A 16601-nucleotide genomic window follows, 5' to 3' on the forward strand; every position below is an offset into this window, starting at 1 on the left:
CCTCCTCCTCCTCCTCCTGAGGGCGGGAATACATCGTCCCGAGGCGGCTTGGGGGGCGGAGCCAGGAGGCGGAGACCGTTAGGGCAACGGTCGCTGCGCGCTCCGCCCGGCCCGCGCGTTCCTGTCAGGGCGCGGCGGCCATGAGGCGGTTGTGGCCGTGGCTCGTCTTGGGGCTGGTCGTCCCCGAGGAGGAGCCCGTCAAGCAGAACTTCCAAGCCTACCCCCAGATTACTAACCAGAACTTTATCCGTCAGTACGTGGACGCCCACAACAACTTCCGCACCAAAGTCCAGCCCACCGCTTCCAACATGTTGTACATGGTGTGTCCCCGGCGCGGGGTGGAAGGAGGAAAGGGAGCCGTGGGCCTAGCCGGGGTGTGGGTGTGCAGGTAGCGGGCAGTGCCGGATCTACCTATAAGCTAAACAAGCTATAGCAAGCATAGGCAAGCTCGGACCTCGAGATGTTCTGGGACTACAACTCCCATCATCCCTAGCTAACAGGACCAGTGGCCAGGGATGATGGGAGTTGTAGTTCCAAAACATATGGAGGGCCGAGTTTGCCTATGCCTGAGCTATAGCTTAGGGCCCCACTCTCTCTTAAAAAAATTTAAAGGGGGGAAAAAACTGGATGTACATTTCCAAAATGGATGATAAAAAACAAATAAAATAAAACCTACATACAGCAACAGTGTTTTGTGTTGTGTAGGCTCCTATGATGTAAGTAATGCACCTGCTAGCCTGCTCCCTAAAATATCACTGGCTTTAGATACCTATTAGGTCCATAAATTACCATATAGCATATACCGGTATTCAACACAAAAAAACAGCGACAATTTGTTGTTGACAAAGGACAGCTGGACATATAAAGGGCCCCATTACCTTCAGTAGGTTAGGGCCTCATCAAACCTAAATCCGGCCCTGGGGAAATAAATGTGAATACTTCACTCTGACCAATTGTGTCACAGATAGCTCGGTTCTGTTCCCCACCACCACCCCAAAAAAATAAAGGCTGCCCCTCCCAAAAAATAATTCCTGGCTACACCCATGAAGGGAGCTGAGACAATTTGCGGTGCCACCGGAGAGGCAAACCCCTCCCCCTGGCTTCCTCTTGGGCCCTGAAAGGGAGAAACTCCCACTGTAATCCACTACATCTTAAGGACAGTCAATGAACATTGGACATTTTTGAAAAGCAAACCATGGCTGCCCTACAAGTGGGGTAGTGGAGGTGCCTGCCTCGGGCAGCCAGTGTTGGCTGCTATTGAGGGCGGTGAGAAGACCAGACAAGTGTTTAACCATGAGTAGCAGAGATGGGTAGAACACAGAAGTGAATAATATCACTGTACTCAAACCTTGGTTTCAACTGCTAATTTCCCACCTGAGCAGAGTCATTGTTTAAAACTGCCATTTTCCTTCCCTCCATCCCTGCATTATTCAAATCTCTGTCGTTTTTAAAACTATTTTCCTCTCAGTTCTCTCCATCTCCACTTCACTTTAACTTCTGCTGTTTTAAACCACCAGTTTTCCCATGCCAGGTCATTCATTGGTGGGTGTGCTCCACCTACCTCACTTTGATTTTCATGCAAATCCAGGATTGTGCTAAGGCACTACAAATCCACCAATGAGGGCTGTGCCATGTGTCCTTTTTTATGTGTAAAGGAAGACATTGTTTGAGAGCTGGGTGGAAAAGATATTGAAAGTGAAATATACTCGGAGTCGAGCGTGAATTTTATGCTCTTTATTCAGCTCATAGTAGCAATGAATGAAACTTTCCCCAAAACGTCTAGCTATATATACATTATTTACACTATGGGCCCTGTGTGATTGGCTAATTCTGGGCTGCTCCTGTAGGCCAATCAGGTTGCAGATTCACTTCTTCCAGAAGGCTGATTGGCTGCTCCTGCAGGCCAATCAGGTCGCAGATTCACTTCCACCTGGAGCTGGATTGGGTGGCTCCTGCAGACCAATCAGACTGCTACATTCTGGATCCTATTGTTCTAGTATTCAGCTCAGTACATAACAGAAAGAAATACTTGTAATCTGAATTTTTACTGAAATGAAAATGTGACATCGTTACATTTACTAGAGCCGTATAACAAAAATAATTAATAGCTGTGTGTGATACTTTTGTATTTTGCAGACATTTGATCTCGCCTTAGCTAAAATAGCCAGAGAATGGGGAAAGAAATGCATATTTGAATATAACCCAGTTAAGAATATTCACCCTGAATATGTATTTAGGCCATTTGGAGAAAATATGTACAGGACACCTGCCAGAAGTAAACCATTTGATCCTGCTATTCCTATTTCAGTATTTCATGACGAAGTAAGATACTACAACTACAGCACCAACACATGTGAAATGATATGTAGACATTATCTTCAGGTAAGTTGTATTTTTCACTGGTCAGATTGTCAACCACTTTTCTATCTTCAGAAACAGAAGCACCTTAACGTTCGACATTTTCCTGGCACATGCAAATAATGAATACAGCTCTTAATCAGACACCAAAGATTTAACAGTTATCACCCCCAAATTAACAGAAATAGTATTCCATTTACATGTCAACCAGGATGATTGAATACTAACATAAAACATAAAGGTACCTTTAGCCAAATGACAATAAAGAGGAGTCTGAAGAGAAACTGAATATTACATAACGTAGTTTATATTATATAATCTACTTTTTTCCAGGTTGTTTGGGCTAATACTTATAAAGTTGGCTGTGCTGTTATCCTCTGTCATCGATCACAAGATGGAAGGAGGAATAGTGCGACATTTGTGTGCAATTATGGTCCATCGTAAGTTAATGAATGTTAAAGAGATCCAAACTTGTGTTTACACAAAGTGTTCTAACTTGCAGAATTGCATGAGTATTCACAGTTGAATTAAGGAGCAATCTTAACTGCTCTTTACAGAGCTATAGAACCATTGGTGCATTTGCAGTTCTGCCATGCACAATGACTGGGACAGAAAGTACAGGACAGGCATATCACTGTGCCAGCCTCTGCCAGTGTGTAGGTGGCAGCTCAGTCCCTCCCCACCCATTTAAAATTGCTATCAGTGGGAACCCCACAGGCATCACCCCACTGGCAGCAATCAGAAGGAAGCTGACAGGCCTGTAGGGCTGGGCAAAAGTACACCCTTTCCTAATCCAAACCTCCCTAGCCTGGTGTAAAGGAGGTTGGATTGCTTTCTTACTGTATGTATGTATTGCGTCTTTTACTGTTGATTGCAAAGCAAACAGAATACTCAACTGCTGTTTTCGAGCCATTTCTATGATTAACAATTATTTCTGTTATCCAAATGGTTAGACATACAAAATGTGATTAATAAGACATTCACAATTTTAGTTCTGTTACAACTGTAGTTTAAAATTTTATTGTATTGTAAGTACCGTACTCTTCCATGTATAAGACAAAGTTTTTTTACTCTAAAGTTATGTTCAAAAACTTGCCTCGTCTTATAGAAGTGAATGGGGTGGACGGGTGATTGGCTGCAGCTGCAAGCAGGAGCATGTCAGCGACAATTGTTGGCTGCTAGAAGGGCTGCTTTGGATTGGCTGCTGCTTCTCTAATTGGGTTGGTGATTGGCTTCTGCAGCAAACACTGCTGTTGATTGGCTGTCGCTGCCATGATTGGTGGCTGCTGTTCTGGGACACGTGTGATTGCCAGTGGACAGCTTTTCTCAGTCGGGTAAGAAATTTTTTGCTGGGGAAGGGTCTGTTTGCAATTGGCTGTCACTCAACAACTCTGAGCCATCTCCCCCCCCCCATTTTCTTAAATTTGAGTCCCCAAAAATGGGGGAGTCTTATAGACGGAAAAGTAGTGTGTTGTCTCCTTAGCAGGGAGGAGCCATCAGTCATAAAATGCATCCTTCTATGAAGAAGCTTCTTGGTTCAGTCCTCAGTATCTCCGCTTAAATAATCATGTACCAGGTGCTGGCGAAATACCTGACATTCCAGGAGAATCACCAAATCAGCTTCTTGCACCCAAGAAGTGGGCTCTGGTCCATGAAAACTTAGATTAAAATAATCTTTTTACAATGGCACTTTTTGTAGTTTTGACTACTACAGGAGACCATTTTTTGTGTTTTTAACATTATTGCAAGTCACTTGGAGACCTTTAGGTAACAAGCAACTAAAGTTAATAAATAATAATACCACAGATACCCTTTTGCAACTTTACTACACAAACCTTGTAGGTCACCAATCCAACCCCCTACATGAGGGCTGCACTCGCTCACAGGTGAACTTCTGGGGCATTATACCTACAGTGAGTGGGGCCAGAGGCAAAAGAGGGCATGGCAGTAGATGAAACATTTACCTTTGCACAGTAGGCCATGTTCCAGTGACCAAGAGAGACCCAAGCAAATAGATCAGTGTTGCAGAGCCAATACTGGTGACACTGGCACTTTGACAGGGCAGCAGCAAGATTTTGGTTAAATGGGTGCACCAGCAAAACCAACGGATTTACTCCACTGCTGTTCCCTCACAACCCAATCTTGCCTTTGCTTCATCCTCTTAAGCGGCAGTGATGTCAGTACTGTATCAGAAGGGTAGGTCTGCAGCACAATACTGGTCACTCCTGCCAGCCATGAAAAGCCAGAGGTCTCTATAACCTGTTCATATCCACATTTCTTAGTCTTTCGGCCAGTGCAAAGCTGGAAGGGAGTGTGGCCCAGGCAGAATTGTAAAGCCAGGAAAGGATTAGAGGGATGCATTCAGCACCCAGGACTGAGGTTGTCCACTCTTCACAGTTTGTTAGCATCTGTAACTTTTATTATATTTATCATAGCCTTCGTTTTAATTTTCAGTAACTTTGTGTACTTAATTTGTTATTACTTTAATAAACTTTTGTTCTTTAGGATGGAAGTTGGAATTCAACCATATAAACCAGGAAGGCCATGTAGTAACTGCCCAGGAGACAGGTGTCAAAACAGACTCTGTAGTAAGTATAGTGAATGATGCAAATGTTCATGATAAAGATTATTTAAACCATCAGATATGTTGGTTTTTGAGTTCCATTTGTATCACCTCTAGAAGGACATTCTAATATGCTTAAGGCATGGAACGCAGGAAAGGCGAGTAGTGTTCTGGTATTCACCTCTTTGCTTTGTCTCATGTCAGTCAATCCTTTGGGAAAAGTGGAATAATTGTGCTTTGGTGCACTGTTGCAGTAGAGAGACAACAGTTGCTTCCTTCCTTAATATAGGTGACCTAGGTTCTTTTGAGAGGGATCTCATAGGAAGTCAGTGTCTCTGGGTGCTATAGAGTACAAAGCTGCATTTTCAGTCATTCCTGAAAAGTGGTCCTTAAAATATTGTTGTCAATACTAGTACTGAGCTAGTGTAGAGAAACAAAAGGGAACATTCCATTATACCTATTAGTAGTTCTGTTCATGATTCAAGAAATCACATTCAGATATTTTACTGATTAATTGGTGTTCAGGTTTAAAGCTTTACACATGACTATATCTTATAAAAGTATGTGATTGCAAGGATACATAGAGTGCCTTTTGATTAGAGCAAAAGATAAGTGAGAAAACACAGTGCTCCCTGTTGCTAGCTCATCAAAAATTATTACGTATCTGTTGGTTACTGCATACACAAATTATTGCCTGTTATTACCTGTACTTTGCCCATGTCTCTGTGGTTTTGAAAGGTGTCTAATGATTGTGGTGGTAGCCATCACTGTGTACCTCTGGACAAGGTATTACTGAAAACCAAATAAAATACAGTGGTACCTCGGAATGCGAACGGGATCCGTTCCGGAGCCCCATTCGCATCCCGAATGGAATGCAAGATGCAACGGCGCGCATGTGCGGGTCACATTTTGCCGCTTCCGCACATGCACGTGACGTCATTTTGAGCGTCTGCGCATGCGCGAGCGGTGAAACCCGGAAGTAACACACTCCGTTACTTCCGGGTTGCTGTGGAGCGCAACTCGAACGGGCTCAACCAGAAGCACATTTAACTCGAGGTATGACTGTACCTTCTTCCTTTCAGCTTCCAGATTATAGAAAAAAGGTTATAGGCAGGACAGCAGATAGACTACAGTCTGAGCCTTCAAGTCATCAGTATTGGCAGGCAGTGGTGCTGGCAGAATTTCACTGTAATTTTGTTATTAAAATTGGTTACTCACCTTACTCTTAACTTAAAACCTACCGTATTTTTCGCTCTATAACACGCACCAGACCATAACACGCACATAGTTTTTAGAGGAGGAAAACAAGAAAAAAAAATTCTGAATGAAACAGTGGATGTATCATTTTTGTGCTTCATGCTGCGGCCACAGACATGTGATTTGACGGTGAGTTTGGGGTAGCCCAATGCAAAGATCCTGAGGATCCATGTGGATCCATGCTTTGTAACCACGTTTTTGCACCATTGCAGCCCCAGACAACAGTGGGTGCGTGATTTTTTTGGTGCAGGCTGTAGCCATGGACATGCTATGTGATCTGATGGTGAATTTGGGGTGACCCAATGCAAAGATCCTGAGGATCCATGTGGATCCATGCTTTGTAACCACGTTTTTGCACCATTGCAGCCCCAGGCAACAGTGGGTGCGTGATTTTTTTGGTGCAGGCTGTAGCCATGGACATGCTATGTGATCTGATGGTGAATTTGGGGTGACCCAATGCAAAGATCCTGAGGATCCATGTGGATCCATGCTTTGTAACCACGTTTTTGTACCATTGCAGCCCCAGGCAACAGTGGGTGCGTGATTTTTTTGGTGCAGGCTGTAGCCATGGACATGCTATGTGATCTGATGGTGAATTTGGGGTGACCCATTGCAAAGATCCTGAGGATCCATGTGGATCCGTGCTTTGTAACCATGTTTTTGCACCATTGCAGCCCTGTTTTTGCATCAGATCATTGCTATGTGATCTGATGGTGAATTTGGGGTGACTCAATGCAAAGATCCTGAGGATCCATGTGGATCCGTGATTGGAACCACGTTTTAAGTAGGGAGGGAAGGAAAAACATAGAAGCGACAAGGAGAGGGGTGTGCAGAGAAGCAGCTGGCTAAGAATGCAGGAGAGGGGTTTTACCGGAGGGAGGAAAGGCAGGCAAAAGTCGTCCCCCCCCCCCACAAGCCAGCCAGCTCTCTCTCTTTCTCTCCCCCCCCCCAACCTGCATGTTGCCTTCGAGTCCCAGACGCACGGAGAGGAATTAGACGCTCTGCTTGCCTGGAGGGGAGGGGTTTTCTCTGCTCTTTGTTCCGTTTGAGCAAACACAGTAAGGAAACAGAAGCGGGTGGGCAGTAAGACCCTGAGGCAGAATGCAGGAAAGCAGCAGCTTTCCTCCCTTCTCCGGACGATTTGATATTTGCCTGATTTTTGCCTTCACTCGCGTTTGTCAGCTCCAGGGACCACACATTCGCTCAATAACACTCACAGACATTTCCCCTTACTTTTTAGGAGAAAAAATCTGCGTGTAATAGAGGGAAAAATACGGTAATAGACTTGGGGTAAGGAGGGGGGCTTTCAACTTACCAGGTATTTATCAAATAAATCACTGTACATTTTGGATGCTGAAATTTAATGGAAATGCTTTCACGTTTCCTGTCATATGGCTGAAAATAAAAACTCATAGCAAAATGCTAACATTTTAAAAGCCTTTTTTCACTTGTTACAACTATTTCCCTTTTGCAGGAAATTCTGAACGCGAAAAAGTAAACAACCGTATGTATTACATTTGTTTTATACTTTAATTTACTTAAAGAACAAAATTCAAATTCAGTGAAACTTTTTTATTTTTTAAAAAAATAGGCTATTCACGATGGCATCCAACCTCTAAAATCAAGTTTATATGTGATGACTTCTGCATCGCTGTTGCAGTTTTAAGGCCATTATTAATGTTTGTAGCATTTGTAGCTGTTTACATCTTAAAACTCCATTATCCAGGTTTAGTTTTGAATACTAGGGTAGGTTACTGAGCATATTTACATGAATGATAAAGATTATATTCCTGCATTTTATATTAAAGTAGATTTGCTTTGCTGCATTGTTTCACATGTTGTTTTGTGTTTTCTCAAACTGTATAAATTTACCTGTTACATATTAATGTAATATTAAATATTTTTAAACTGGAAAGATAAATTTAAAATAAAATATATGGTTATCTTGAATATTTTGTACAAATAAAAATTAAGCGTATTAAATTGGTTGGCATCTGTCTGTCTCAGGAGACAATGAAGCAGTGTGCCTTTGGGGGTGAGGTCAAGCTGTTGGAAGGTTGCATCACCTGCTGTGGCTGTAAAGACCTATGTGGGAAAGACCAATTTTGTTGCAGCTGGGGCAAATTAAGGCGTTCAGTTGTGCTGCTGCAGATGCACATACATTTCTCCACTCACTCTTACCTCCAGTTCTATTCAATATGTATTACACTATATGAGGGAGTATTCTGTGGTGGCTTCCCATCTTTGGAATGTTGTCCCCAAGGAAGCCTGCCTGGAAATTGCATTTACTACCATTTCAGCAACAGGGAAAATATTTGTTTTCCCAGGCTTTCAAAAACTGCTAGTATAAACATTTTAACTTAAAAGAGTTTGATTTTACTGTCTATTTGAATGGGCTGTGGCTGCTTTAGTTTATTAACTTTATTATTATCAGTTGTTAAATTGAAGGGTTTTTAAAAATAGTTTTTTAGTACTGTTAGCTGCCCTGGGGCCATGAATTTATGTTGAAAGTGCAGGATATAAATTATGTAAAAAAATTATTCTGTATATAATATCCATAACAAGATGTAAGTCCTTCCACTTAGATCTCCTTATAACAGCACAATTTTGGATGTATATTAAGGTAGATCAAAAATGCTTTCTCTCTTTTAGCAATGTCTCTTTTCAAAGTCTAGTTTTAAACTTTTAATTTATTTGAATGTGTTTCTCTTGGGGAGGAGTGGAGAGAGAGTGGAGCACTGGCTATCTTCTAGTCCAGGGTTTCCCAAACTTGGGTCCCCAGCTGTTGTTGGACTACAACTCCCATCATCCTTCCCTACCAGGACCTGTCCTCAGGGGTAATGGGAGTTGTACATGTTGCACATGTTGACTGAACAACAAATGCTCCCCACACCAAGAGCATGAGTATTAAAGCAAAGGATTTGCCATTCTACTGCACTGAGTCTTCAAGTTGAACTCCTCCATTGCAATCCTTTTTTGGATGCTTTGGCAGGTTTTGCTGTCCGAACTCTCTGAATTCATCTGCGACTGCAGCATTCTGTCATAGCCACCTGAAAAACACTTAAAGATATATATATTAAGACTTGATAAGAGTCCAGCTGATGAAGACCAGCACTGAAAGCATGACTTAGGCTCAAGTAGCTTCTGAATGGAATTGCTTGGGATTCTCCAGTCAAGAGTACCCACTTCCTCCGCAGCATTTCAGCTAAACCACAGTTCAGATGGATTTAACACAACCACAGTAGCCAATTCGCATATGTATGGACTGAAATGGCAGGGGAAACAGAGAGCGGGAAGAGGCCCAGTGCACAAACCGGGAAAGAGAATCGTTCCGGAGATGGAGGTACAGCCTCGAGACTGGGTGGTGCTGTTTAAAGCAGCAAGAGGTTTCTGAGCTCCGCACTTAACATCTCGGTGCGAGTCTCGTCCGTGCAGGTGGAGCTCTGCAGCTGGTGGGGTCACAACCAAGCAAAGGAACGGCAGAAGCGTTCTAAGTGGAGGGCGGGGGTTCGGCACGGGGGCGGGAGGCAGTAGCGCCGCCTGAGGCCGTCAGGGAGCAACGGTCTCTCCGCGCGCGTCCCTAACTCCTCGCCGCAGCCATGAGGCGCTTCTGGCCGTGCGCCGTCGTGCTGGGGCTGCTCGCCGTCGAGGGCGTGCGCGGCGCACAGAAATTCGCCACCTATCCCAAAATCACCAACAAGACCTTCATAGACGAGTATATCAACGCGCACAACGAGCACCGCAGCAAAGTCCAGCCTTCCGCTTCCAACATGCTGTTCATGGTGGGTGTCCCGGGCGCGGGGTGGGAGGAGGAAAGGAGAGCCCTCGTTTCCAGCTGGGCGCTTAGGAGAAGGAACTTCCCATTGAACCCGCCGCCACCTTTTCTTTCGGAGGGCTCCTTGCCTGCGGTTTAAAAAGGCAAATCCTTCAGGTCACGCCTTTGGGCATTGTAAGATGACGGTCTCAGGCAGAACAGCAACAAAAAAGTTCCTTTCAGTAGCACCTTAAAAGGTAAAGGGACCCCTGACCATTAGGTCCACTCATGGCCGACTCTGGGTTTGCGGCGCTCATCTCGCTTTACTGGCCGAGGGAGCCGGCGTACAGCTTCTGGGTCATGTGGCCAGCATGACTGAGCCGCTTCTGGTGAACCAGAGCAGCGCACAAAAACGCTGTTTACTTTCCCGTCGGAGTGGTACCTATTTATCTACTTGCACTTTGACGTGCTTTCGAACTGCTAGGCTGGCAGGAGCTGGGACCGAACAACGGGAGCTCACCCCGTCGCGGGGATTTGAACCGCCAAACTTCTGATCAGCAAGCCCTAGGCTCTGTGGTTTAACCCACAGCACCACCCGCCAACTAAGTTTGTTCTTGGTATAAGCTTCCATGTGCGTGCACACTTCTTCAGTAACCAGGTCTCAGGCAGCTCATTGTGGTGGTTATATCTGGGAAGGGATGAAGGACCCTGGTGAGATTTTCTGCTTCAGATTGCGAAGTAACCACAGCAGCTCAAGGCTGAGAATAGTCATTGGTGGTTTTCTTTTGGCGTTAACGCCCTTTGACCCGCCTCTGAAAGCTGTATGCGTAATTCACATGGTAGAATGAGAATAGATAGCTGGCTCTTTAAAAGCCTGGCAGGTATTATACTTACTGGTGCCGGTGAGTAATATTTAAGTAAAGGATCTACCAGTGTGAGAGAGAAGATCATAAAGGGAAGGCAAAGTGACTAATATTAAAACCAATTAAGCACATTCAATAAAACCATCTAAAAACATAACTAAACAATTAAAAGGGGGCAGAACTTGTTTGTTTTAGTGAGACTGAAGACGTGTTATCCATTAGAAGTGGGAAATGTTATTAAAAGCTGTGTGCATGATACTTTTCTGTTTTGCAGAGTTTTGATCTAGGTTTAGCTAAAATAGCGAGAGCATGGGGACGGAAATGCATTTTTGGACATAATCCAAACAGAAAAGTCCACCCTGAAACTAAATATCAGCCATTTGGAGAAAATATATGGCGGGGATCTGCCTCCAGCCAACCATTTAATGCTGCTGCTGCCATTAATGCATTTAACAGTGAAGTACAATACTATACCTACGATGCCCACACATGTTCCAAAGTATGTGGTCATTATACTCAGGTAAGTTTCATCCTCATCTGCTTAGAAAACTTTAATCAAAACTTAAAGAACTTGAGTAATTTGAGACTCTGGATGCTTCCAGACTGTCATATTTTGATGTGATTCAGTCACATCCTGGCAAATTCAAGCTGTGCAATTAAAGTTAATTTGGAGCTCTTGCAAAAAAAACCTGCTTCCCCAAAAGACTGGACTTTTTGCAGTCAGAAAAGTGATGGGGAAATGCCCTGGAAAGTGAGGCATAACATTTGCTTCACACAATGCTGTCTAATAATCTCTCCACAAATAAATCAGGATGGATGCTAATTAAATAGCCAACACTATCAAATCTTCAAACAAATTAGGTTGAACATTCATTAAACAGGCCGTCTGGAAGTGACCTCTGTAATCATACTTTGTGAAATAATCATATTCCTACCATCACAATAGAAACTGCTTACTTATAAAATGCATTGAATGCTTGAAGTTAATTGACAACTTTCAGAAAAAGGTCCCCACTTCAGTTTCAGTTCTGTAGGGTTTTTTGAATTGCTAGAAGTTCTAACATCTATAAAAACTCTGAGCTACTAGCAATGGGCCAGCACTAAGTGTTGTAGGGCTTATGCATGGCAAGTTCTTACCATGAGAATTAAAGGCAAATTGTCTTAAGACAACCCTTCTTTTAATGTCCTGTTCTGCTCTTTGCAGGTGTGTAGTTTACCCATGCAAAAAGCAACAAAGGTATAATTTACAAAGAAATGACCCCCTTGGTCATGACACACAGCAGACAAACAACTCCAAAATAAATATTAAACTTTTGTTTGTAGTACTTTTGTAACCCTTGTTTGTTAAAGTTGCACAAAGCAGTTTGATAATACTGATTAACAACTGTAACAACCCAAATTCAGTAGAAATAATTGCTAAGCTATCAGCACAAATTACTGACAAATAGGCCAGGAAGCCCAAAGGTGTTTTATTCAATAGCCATGCTATTATTCTAAAACAAAGCATTAAAAGTTAGTGTGTGGATCTGTTGAAGTTTGGTAGGGCATGATATTTCCTAACAAATGTCTCTTTGTAACACAACATACTGAGTTTGTAGCATCCTTCTCTATCAATTGCATCAAAATCAATAATAATTAAATATGCAATTGGGGATAGTGTTCTGTTGCTTTATATTGGAGAACCATTATTTTATCCTCACAAATATTTTGGTTACATATTTCCCTGGCACAGGCAATGATCAACACAGTTGCTCACCTTGAGCAATGAATGAGCAATGAATATTTACCGTAATTTTAGATACTATATTTCCATCGCTCAAGATGAGCAGAAATCATACGCCATTTTACATCATAACTGTCAACTTTTCCCTTTTCTTGTGAGGAATCCTATTTGGAATATGTTTTACATATATATTTTAAGAACATAAGACAAACACCCGTGGTCCATCTAGTTAAGCATTTTCACAGTGACCAACCAGATTAGGGTACTTGAATATAAGCTTTGAATTCTTATATAATATAAAGATGCCTGTAGCCAAATGCCAAGTGAGGGCAGGAATGTGGAGAGAAGCGGATTGCTAGAAATGGTAACTATTAACACAACTTGTACCTTTATCTTATATAATAAAACATATCATTTCCAGGTTGTTTGGGCTGATTCTTACAAGGTTGGCTGTGCTATTGTTTACTGCTCTCGAGCAACAGATGGAGAGATGAATGTTTTGCATTTCGTGTGCAATTATGCTCCAGCGTAAGTAACAAATGCTAAAGAGATTGTGTTGACACTTAGCAGTCTAAAATTCATGTGATGGGCAGCTACAGGTGATTTGGAGGAAATCAGGCCTGTTAGGTGGAGCTTCCCCTCTGCTGCCATCACAGGACAGTACATATGACATCAAACATCTTTATAAGCTTTTTTTTTGGGGGGGGACTTTTCACCAGGGGTTTCAAATCATCTGCGAACAACAAATGTGAAACCAAATGCAAGGGTTATCCTTGCAAGGGTTGTTTTTGTGACTTCAGTAACTCCTACTTCATGGACCCTTTGCCAATATATATATAATGAATGGTCAGATTCTGCAAAAGACCCTCTTTTTACCCTTTTTGAGGGTAAAAAGGTGGTGGTGGAGAAACCATTACTGCTGCCACTACTATCATGGCAGCAAAGAATGCTTTTAAACACTAAAAAAATAGAACAGCTGGTAGGAGGAGTGTAGGAGAAATGGGGCCTGCAGGTGAAAAGAAGACAGGAGTAGCACTGCTACCACAAATAGGAGGTTGGGACATAAAATTCAGCAGGCGTCATTGTGCGGGACATCAGCTAGATTGTGCTGACAGCCCTCTGAAGTCAGAGCCTTCCAGCATTAGCATATACATACTTTATACATGGTGTCTCTCTACAAATGTCTTTGACATCTGCATTTTGCCCTAATGTTCTTTGGCCTCTGAATTGCTGTCATGTTCTCCTGTACTTCCCCTGTACAATTCCTAGCTCCAGTCCATTCCCATTTGGACATTCATAAAGTTTTTAATCATTCCTGGGAGGTGAGCTGTCCTGAACTGGATATTCCTTATAAAAACTGGTCAGTCAGCCTTTTGATTTTAAATGCCAACTGCCTGCTTCCATTCTGGTTAGAGTGGTCCCTTTTTAATCATGTCTGACTTGTCCTGAAACATTAACAAATCCACCACTGCAAATCCACCTGTCTAGCTGGCCCTGTGCAAGGAATAAGAAGCATTTGAAAGAAATCTATCTTGAAGGGCCTGGTTTTCCCACCTAGCAATAAAAATTTTGCTGCCAGGACCTCATGACTACATTTTGCCACATCATTTGTGCCAACGTGCACCACACACTCCTTTCCAGCACTATCTTATCAGGATATCTAAATGATGTTTGCCACCCACAACCTTTCCACCATTGTTTACAGATGTATATGTCTTGCTTTTATTTATTGCTACTGTTGATTTTTATAACACAAAAGTACAATTTTGAGACATGTCTGTTTGTCAGGACATTTACAGCATCGAACACAAGTCATTTGTATCTCTGATCAAATGAAAGATTCGATCCCTTACGTCTGTTTCCTTAAGATTATTTCGGAAAGCTTTAACCTTTGTTCAAGCACAGGTGTTTCTATAGCTGGCTGACCCTTGCAAGAGTGTTCAAGTGAATAGTGTGAAAGGTGATAAGGTAACTTAAATAACTTCACAATGTAAGACCACTCATTTGAGCATTGTTACCAGGGTGACTTGGACCACTTCAGTATTCTCTGTATGAGATCCAGATTGTAGTGACCAAAGGCAATGGTGTGTCTGAACTAGGCATAATACCTAAATATATTTGGCAGCTCTATTCTGTGTAAGTCAGTTTTTATATCCATTCCTTCACATTCAAAGACTTGTCACCTCTTCCAGCTCAACATACTCCACTGTGATATTTGGTCTTGTGTGTTGATGCCTTTATACCTAGGATTGCATTCCCTCTCAGACAATTTTACAGGAACTGCATGACAGTGATGGGTAGGGCCAGAGACAAAAATAGGAAGAATAATGGATGTGACTTTTACCTTTGTACAGTAGGCTTCCATCCAGACAAAAGCCAGACAAACACCCATCACCATAAGTAAGAGGCATGATCACAGTTCAAGGACTCATTACAGCCAGAAAAATCATTCAAGAGTGCAGAGGTAGGGCTGATGAGGCCCTTGGAAAAATTCAAGGACCAGATGGAGAGGCCTGGAAGGCTGCATTTGGCCCCCAGACCTAGACAACTTACTCGTTACATCTAAAATCTTTAATTATATGACCAGTAGCTTGCATTTTAATTTTCAGTTTATCTTTGTGTACTGAATACATAATGTTACATAATATTTTGTTCTTTAGGGGCAATTACCGGGGCGTTCGTCCTTATAAAAAAGGATCTCCATGTAGCGAGTGCCCAGAAGGAGACACTTGTCAAAATCAACTCTGTAGTAAGTGTGATGATAAACTATCATATTTTTTTAAAATGTATTTATTTAGATAATTTCTATATTGCTTAACACATCGGGGGGGGGGGAATAAGTGACTTGCAGCGTACCTTTACAAACTACAAATACAGTATAGTGGTACCTCGGGTTAAGTACTTAATTCGTTCTGGAGGTCTGTTCTTAACCTGAAACACCACTTTAGCTAATGGGGCCTCCTGCTGCTGCTGCGTCACCACTGCACGATTTCTTTTCTCATCCTGAAGCAAAGTACTTAACCCATGGTACTATTTCTGGGTTAGCGGAGTCTGTAACCTGAAGTGTTTGTAAGCTGAAGCATATGTAACCTGAGGAAATACTCTTCCATTATATGACAGAAAATAAAATAAACCCAAGGTAAAATAGTAACATTTTTAAAGCTTTCTTTTGCTTGTTATATGTATTTTCTCTCTTTCCCAGGAAATTCTGAACGTGATAAAGAAAGGAGTGAGAGTATGTATGACATTTTTATTTTGTTGTTTAAATTTAGAGCAAAATTCACATTCAGTAAAAATTACCTTCTTTTTTTAAAATATAGATTATAAACGATGGAATCCACCGTATGATTTCCACATTACCTGTGATGAATCCTGTATTGCTGTTGCAGTTTTAAGGCCATTATTAATGTTTGTAGCATTTGCAGTTGTTTACTACTTAAAATTACGTTATCCAGGTTTAAATTTAAAACATTAATCTCCAATATGCACATAAAACACACAACCATTTTCTTTGAGTATCTTAGCTAACAGAGCACATTAACACAAATGCTAATATTATTTTCTTGTGTTGTATATTGTAACACTAAATTTGGCTTGTTTTATTGCTTCATATCATTTTTTTTTCAAAATTGTAAAAAGTTCTGTTTCATATTGATTCATTGTGAACATTTTTAAATCTGTAAGATATTAATATAATATAAAATATATGATCATATCTTGTATGTTAAATACCATGTAAAAAATAAAGATCAAGCATATTAAAATAAGCTTAATTATTTGACATGATTAAGCTATACACGAGTCCTTTTTTCTTCCAAAATCATGACCCGACAATTTTTAGTGTTCTACTTTAGTTTTATACATGCTTTTATAAATTTAATATTTTTAAAAATGCTGTGGAATAGAAGCTTGAGACAGTTATTATTGCTAAGTAGCTGAGTCCTGTGATTGTTAGCTAGCCAGGTTTTGTTTCTGCTAAAATAAGTTAATGATAAAATTACACAATGGAATGGGTGCACACTAAGATAAAGTTTGTTTCATTCTTAAGCTATTAATGCTTTTTAAGAAAGGTATTTATTATTG

The 16601-nt window shown here is 41.6% G+C and overlaps 2 protein-coding genes and 1 long non-coding RNA gene across 3 annotated transcripts; 2 read left to right on the forward strand and 1 right to left on the reverse strand.

Annotated features, from left to right (window-relative positions):
• Positions 1–30: 30 nt before the first annotated feature.
• Positions 31–8128, forward strand: LOC128422555 (glioma pathogenesis-related protein 1-like). The gene is made up of 6 exons (XM_053406667.1): positions 31–320; positions 2137–2382; positions 2692–2798; positions 4864–4946; positions 7653–7682; positions 7770–8128. The coding sequence occupies exons 1-6, from the start codon at positions 141–143 to the stop codon at positions 7934–7936; spliced, it is 813 nt and encodes a 270-aa protein (XP_053262642.1). The 5' UTR covers positions 31–140; the 3' UTR covers positions 7937–8128.
• Positions 8129–8848: 720 nt separating this feature from the next.
• LOC128422559 (uncharacterized) lies at positions 8849–9671 on the reverse strand. Its single transcript, XR_008332521.1, has 2 exons — positions 9493–9671; positions 8849–9238 (listed from the first exon to the last, which is right to left on the reverse strand). It is a non-coding gene; the product is annotated as an uncharacterized LOC128422559 (long non-coding RNA).
• A 30-nt stretch (positions 9672–9701) lies between these two features.
• Positions 9702–16139, forward strand: LOC128422556 (GLIPR1-like protein 1). The gene is made up of 6 exons (XM_053406669.1): positions 9702–9960; positions 11070–11315; positions 12940–13046; positions 15179–15267; positions 15721–15753; positions 15839–16139. Exons 1-6 carry the CDS (start codon positions 9778–9780, stop codon positions 15991–15993), a joined length of 813 nt encoding a protein of 270 aa, XP_053262644.1. The 5' UTR covers positions 9702–9777; the 3' UTR covers positions 15994–16139.
• Positions 16140–16601: the final 462 nt, after the last annotated feature.

The sequence above is a fragment of the Podarcis raffonei genome, chromosome 10 (assembly GCF_027172205.1).
Source record: "Podarcis raffonei isolate rPodRaf1 chromosome 10, rPodRaf1.pri, whole genome shotgun sequence".
NCBI lineage: Eukaryota > Metazoa > Chordata > Lepidosauria > Squamata > Lacertidae > Podarcis > Podarcis raffonei.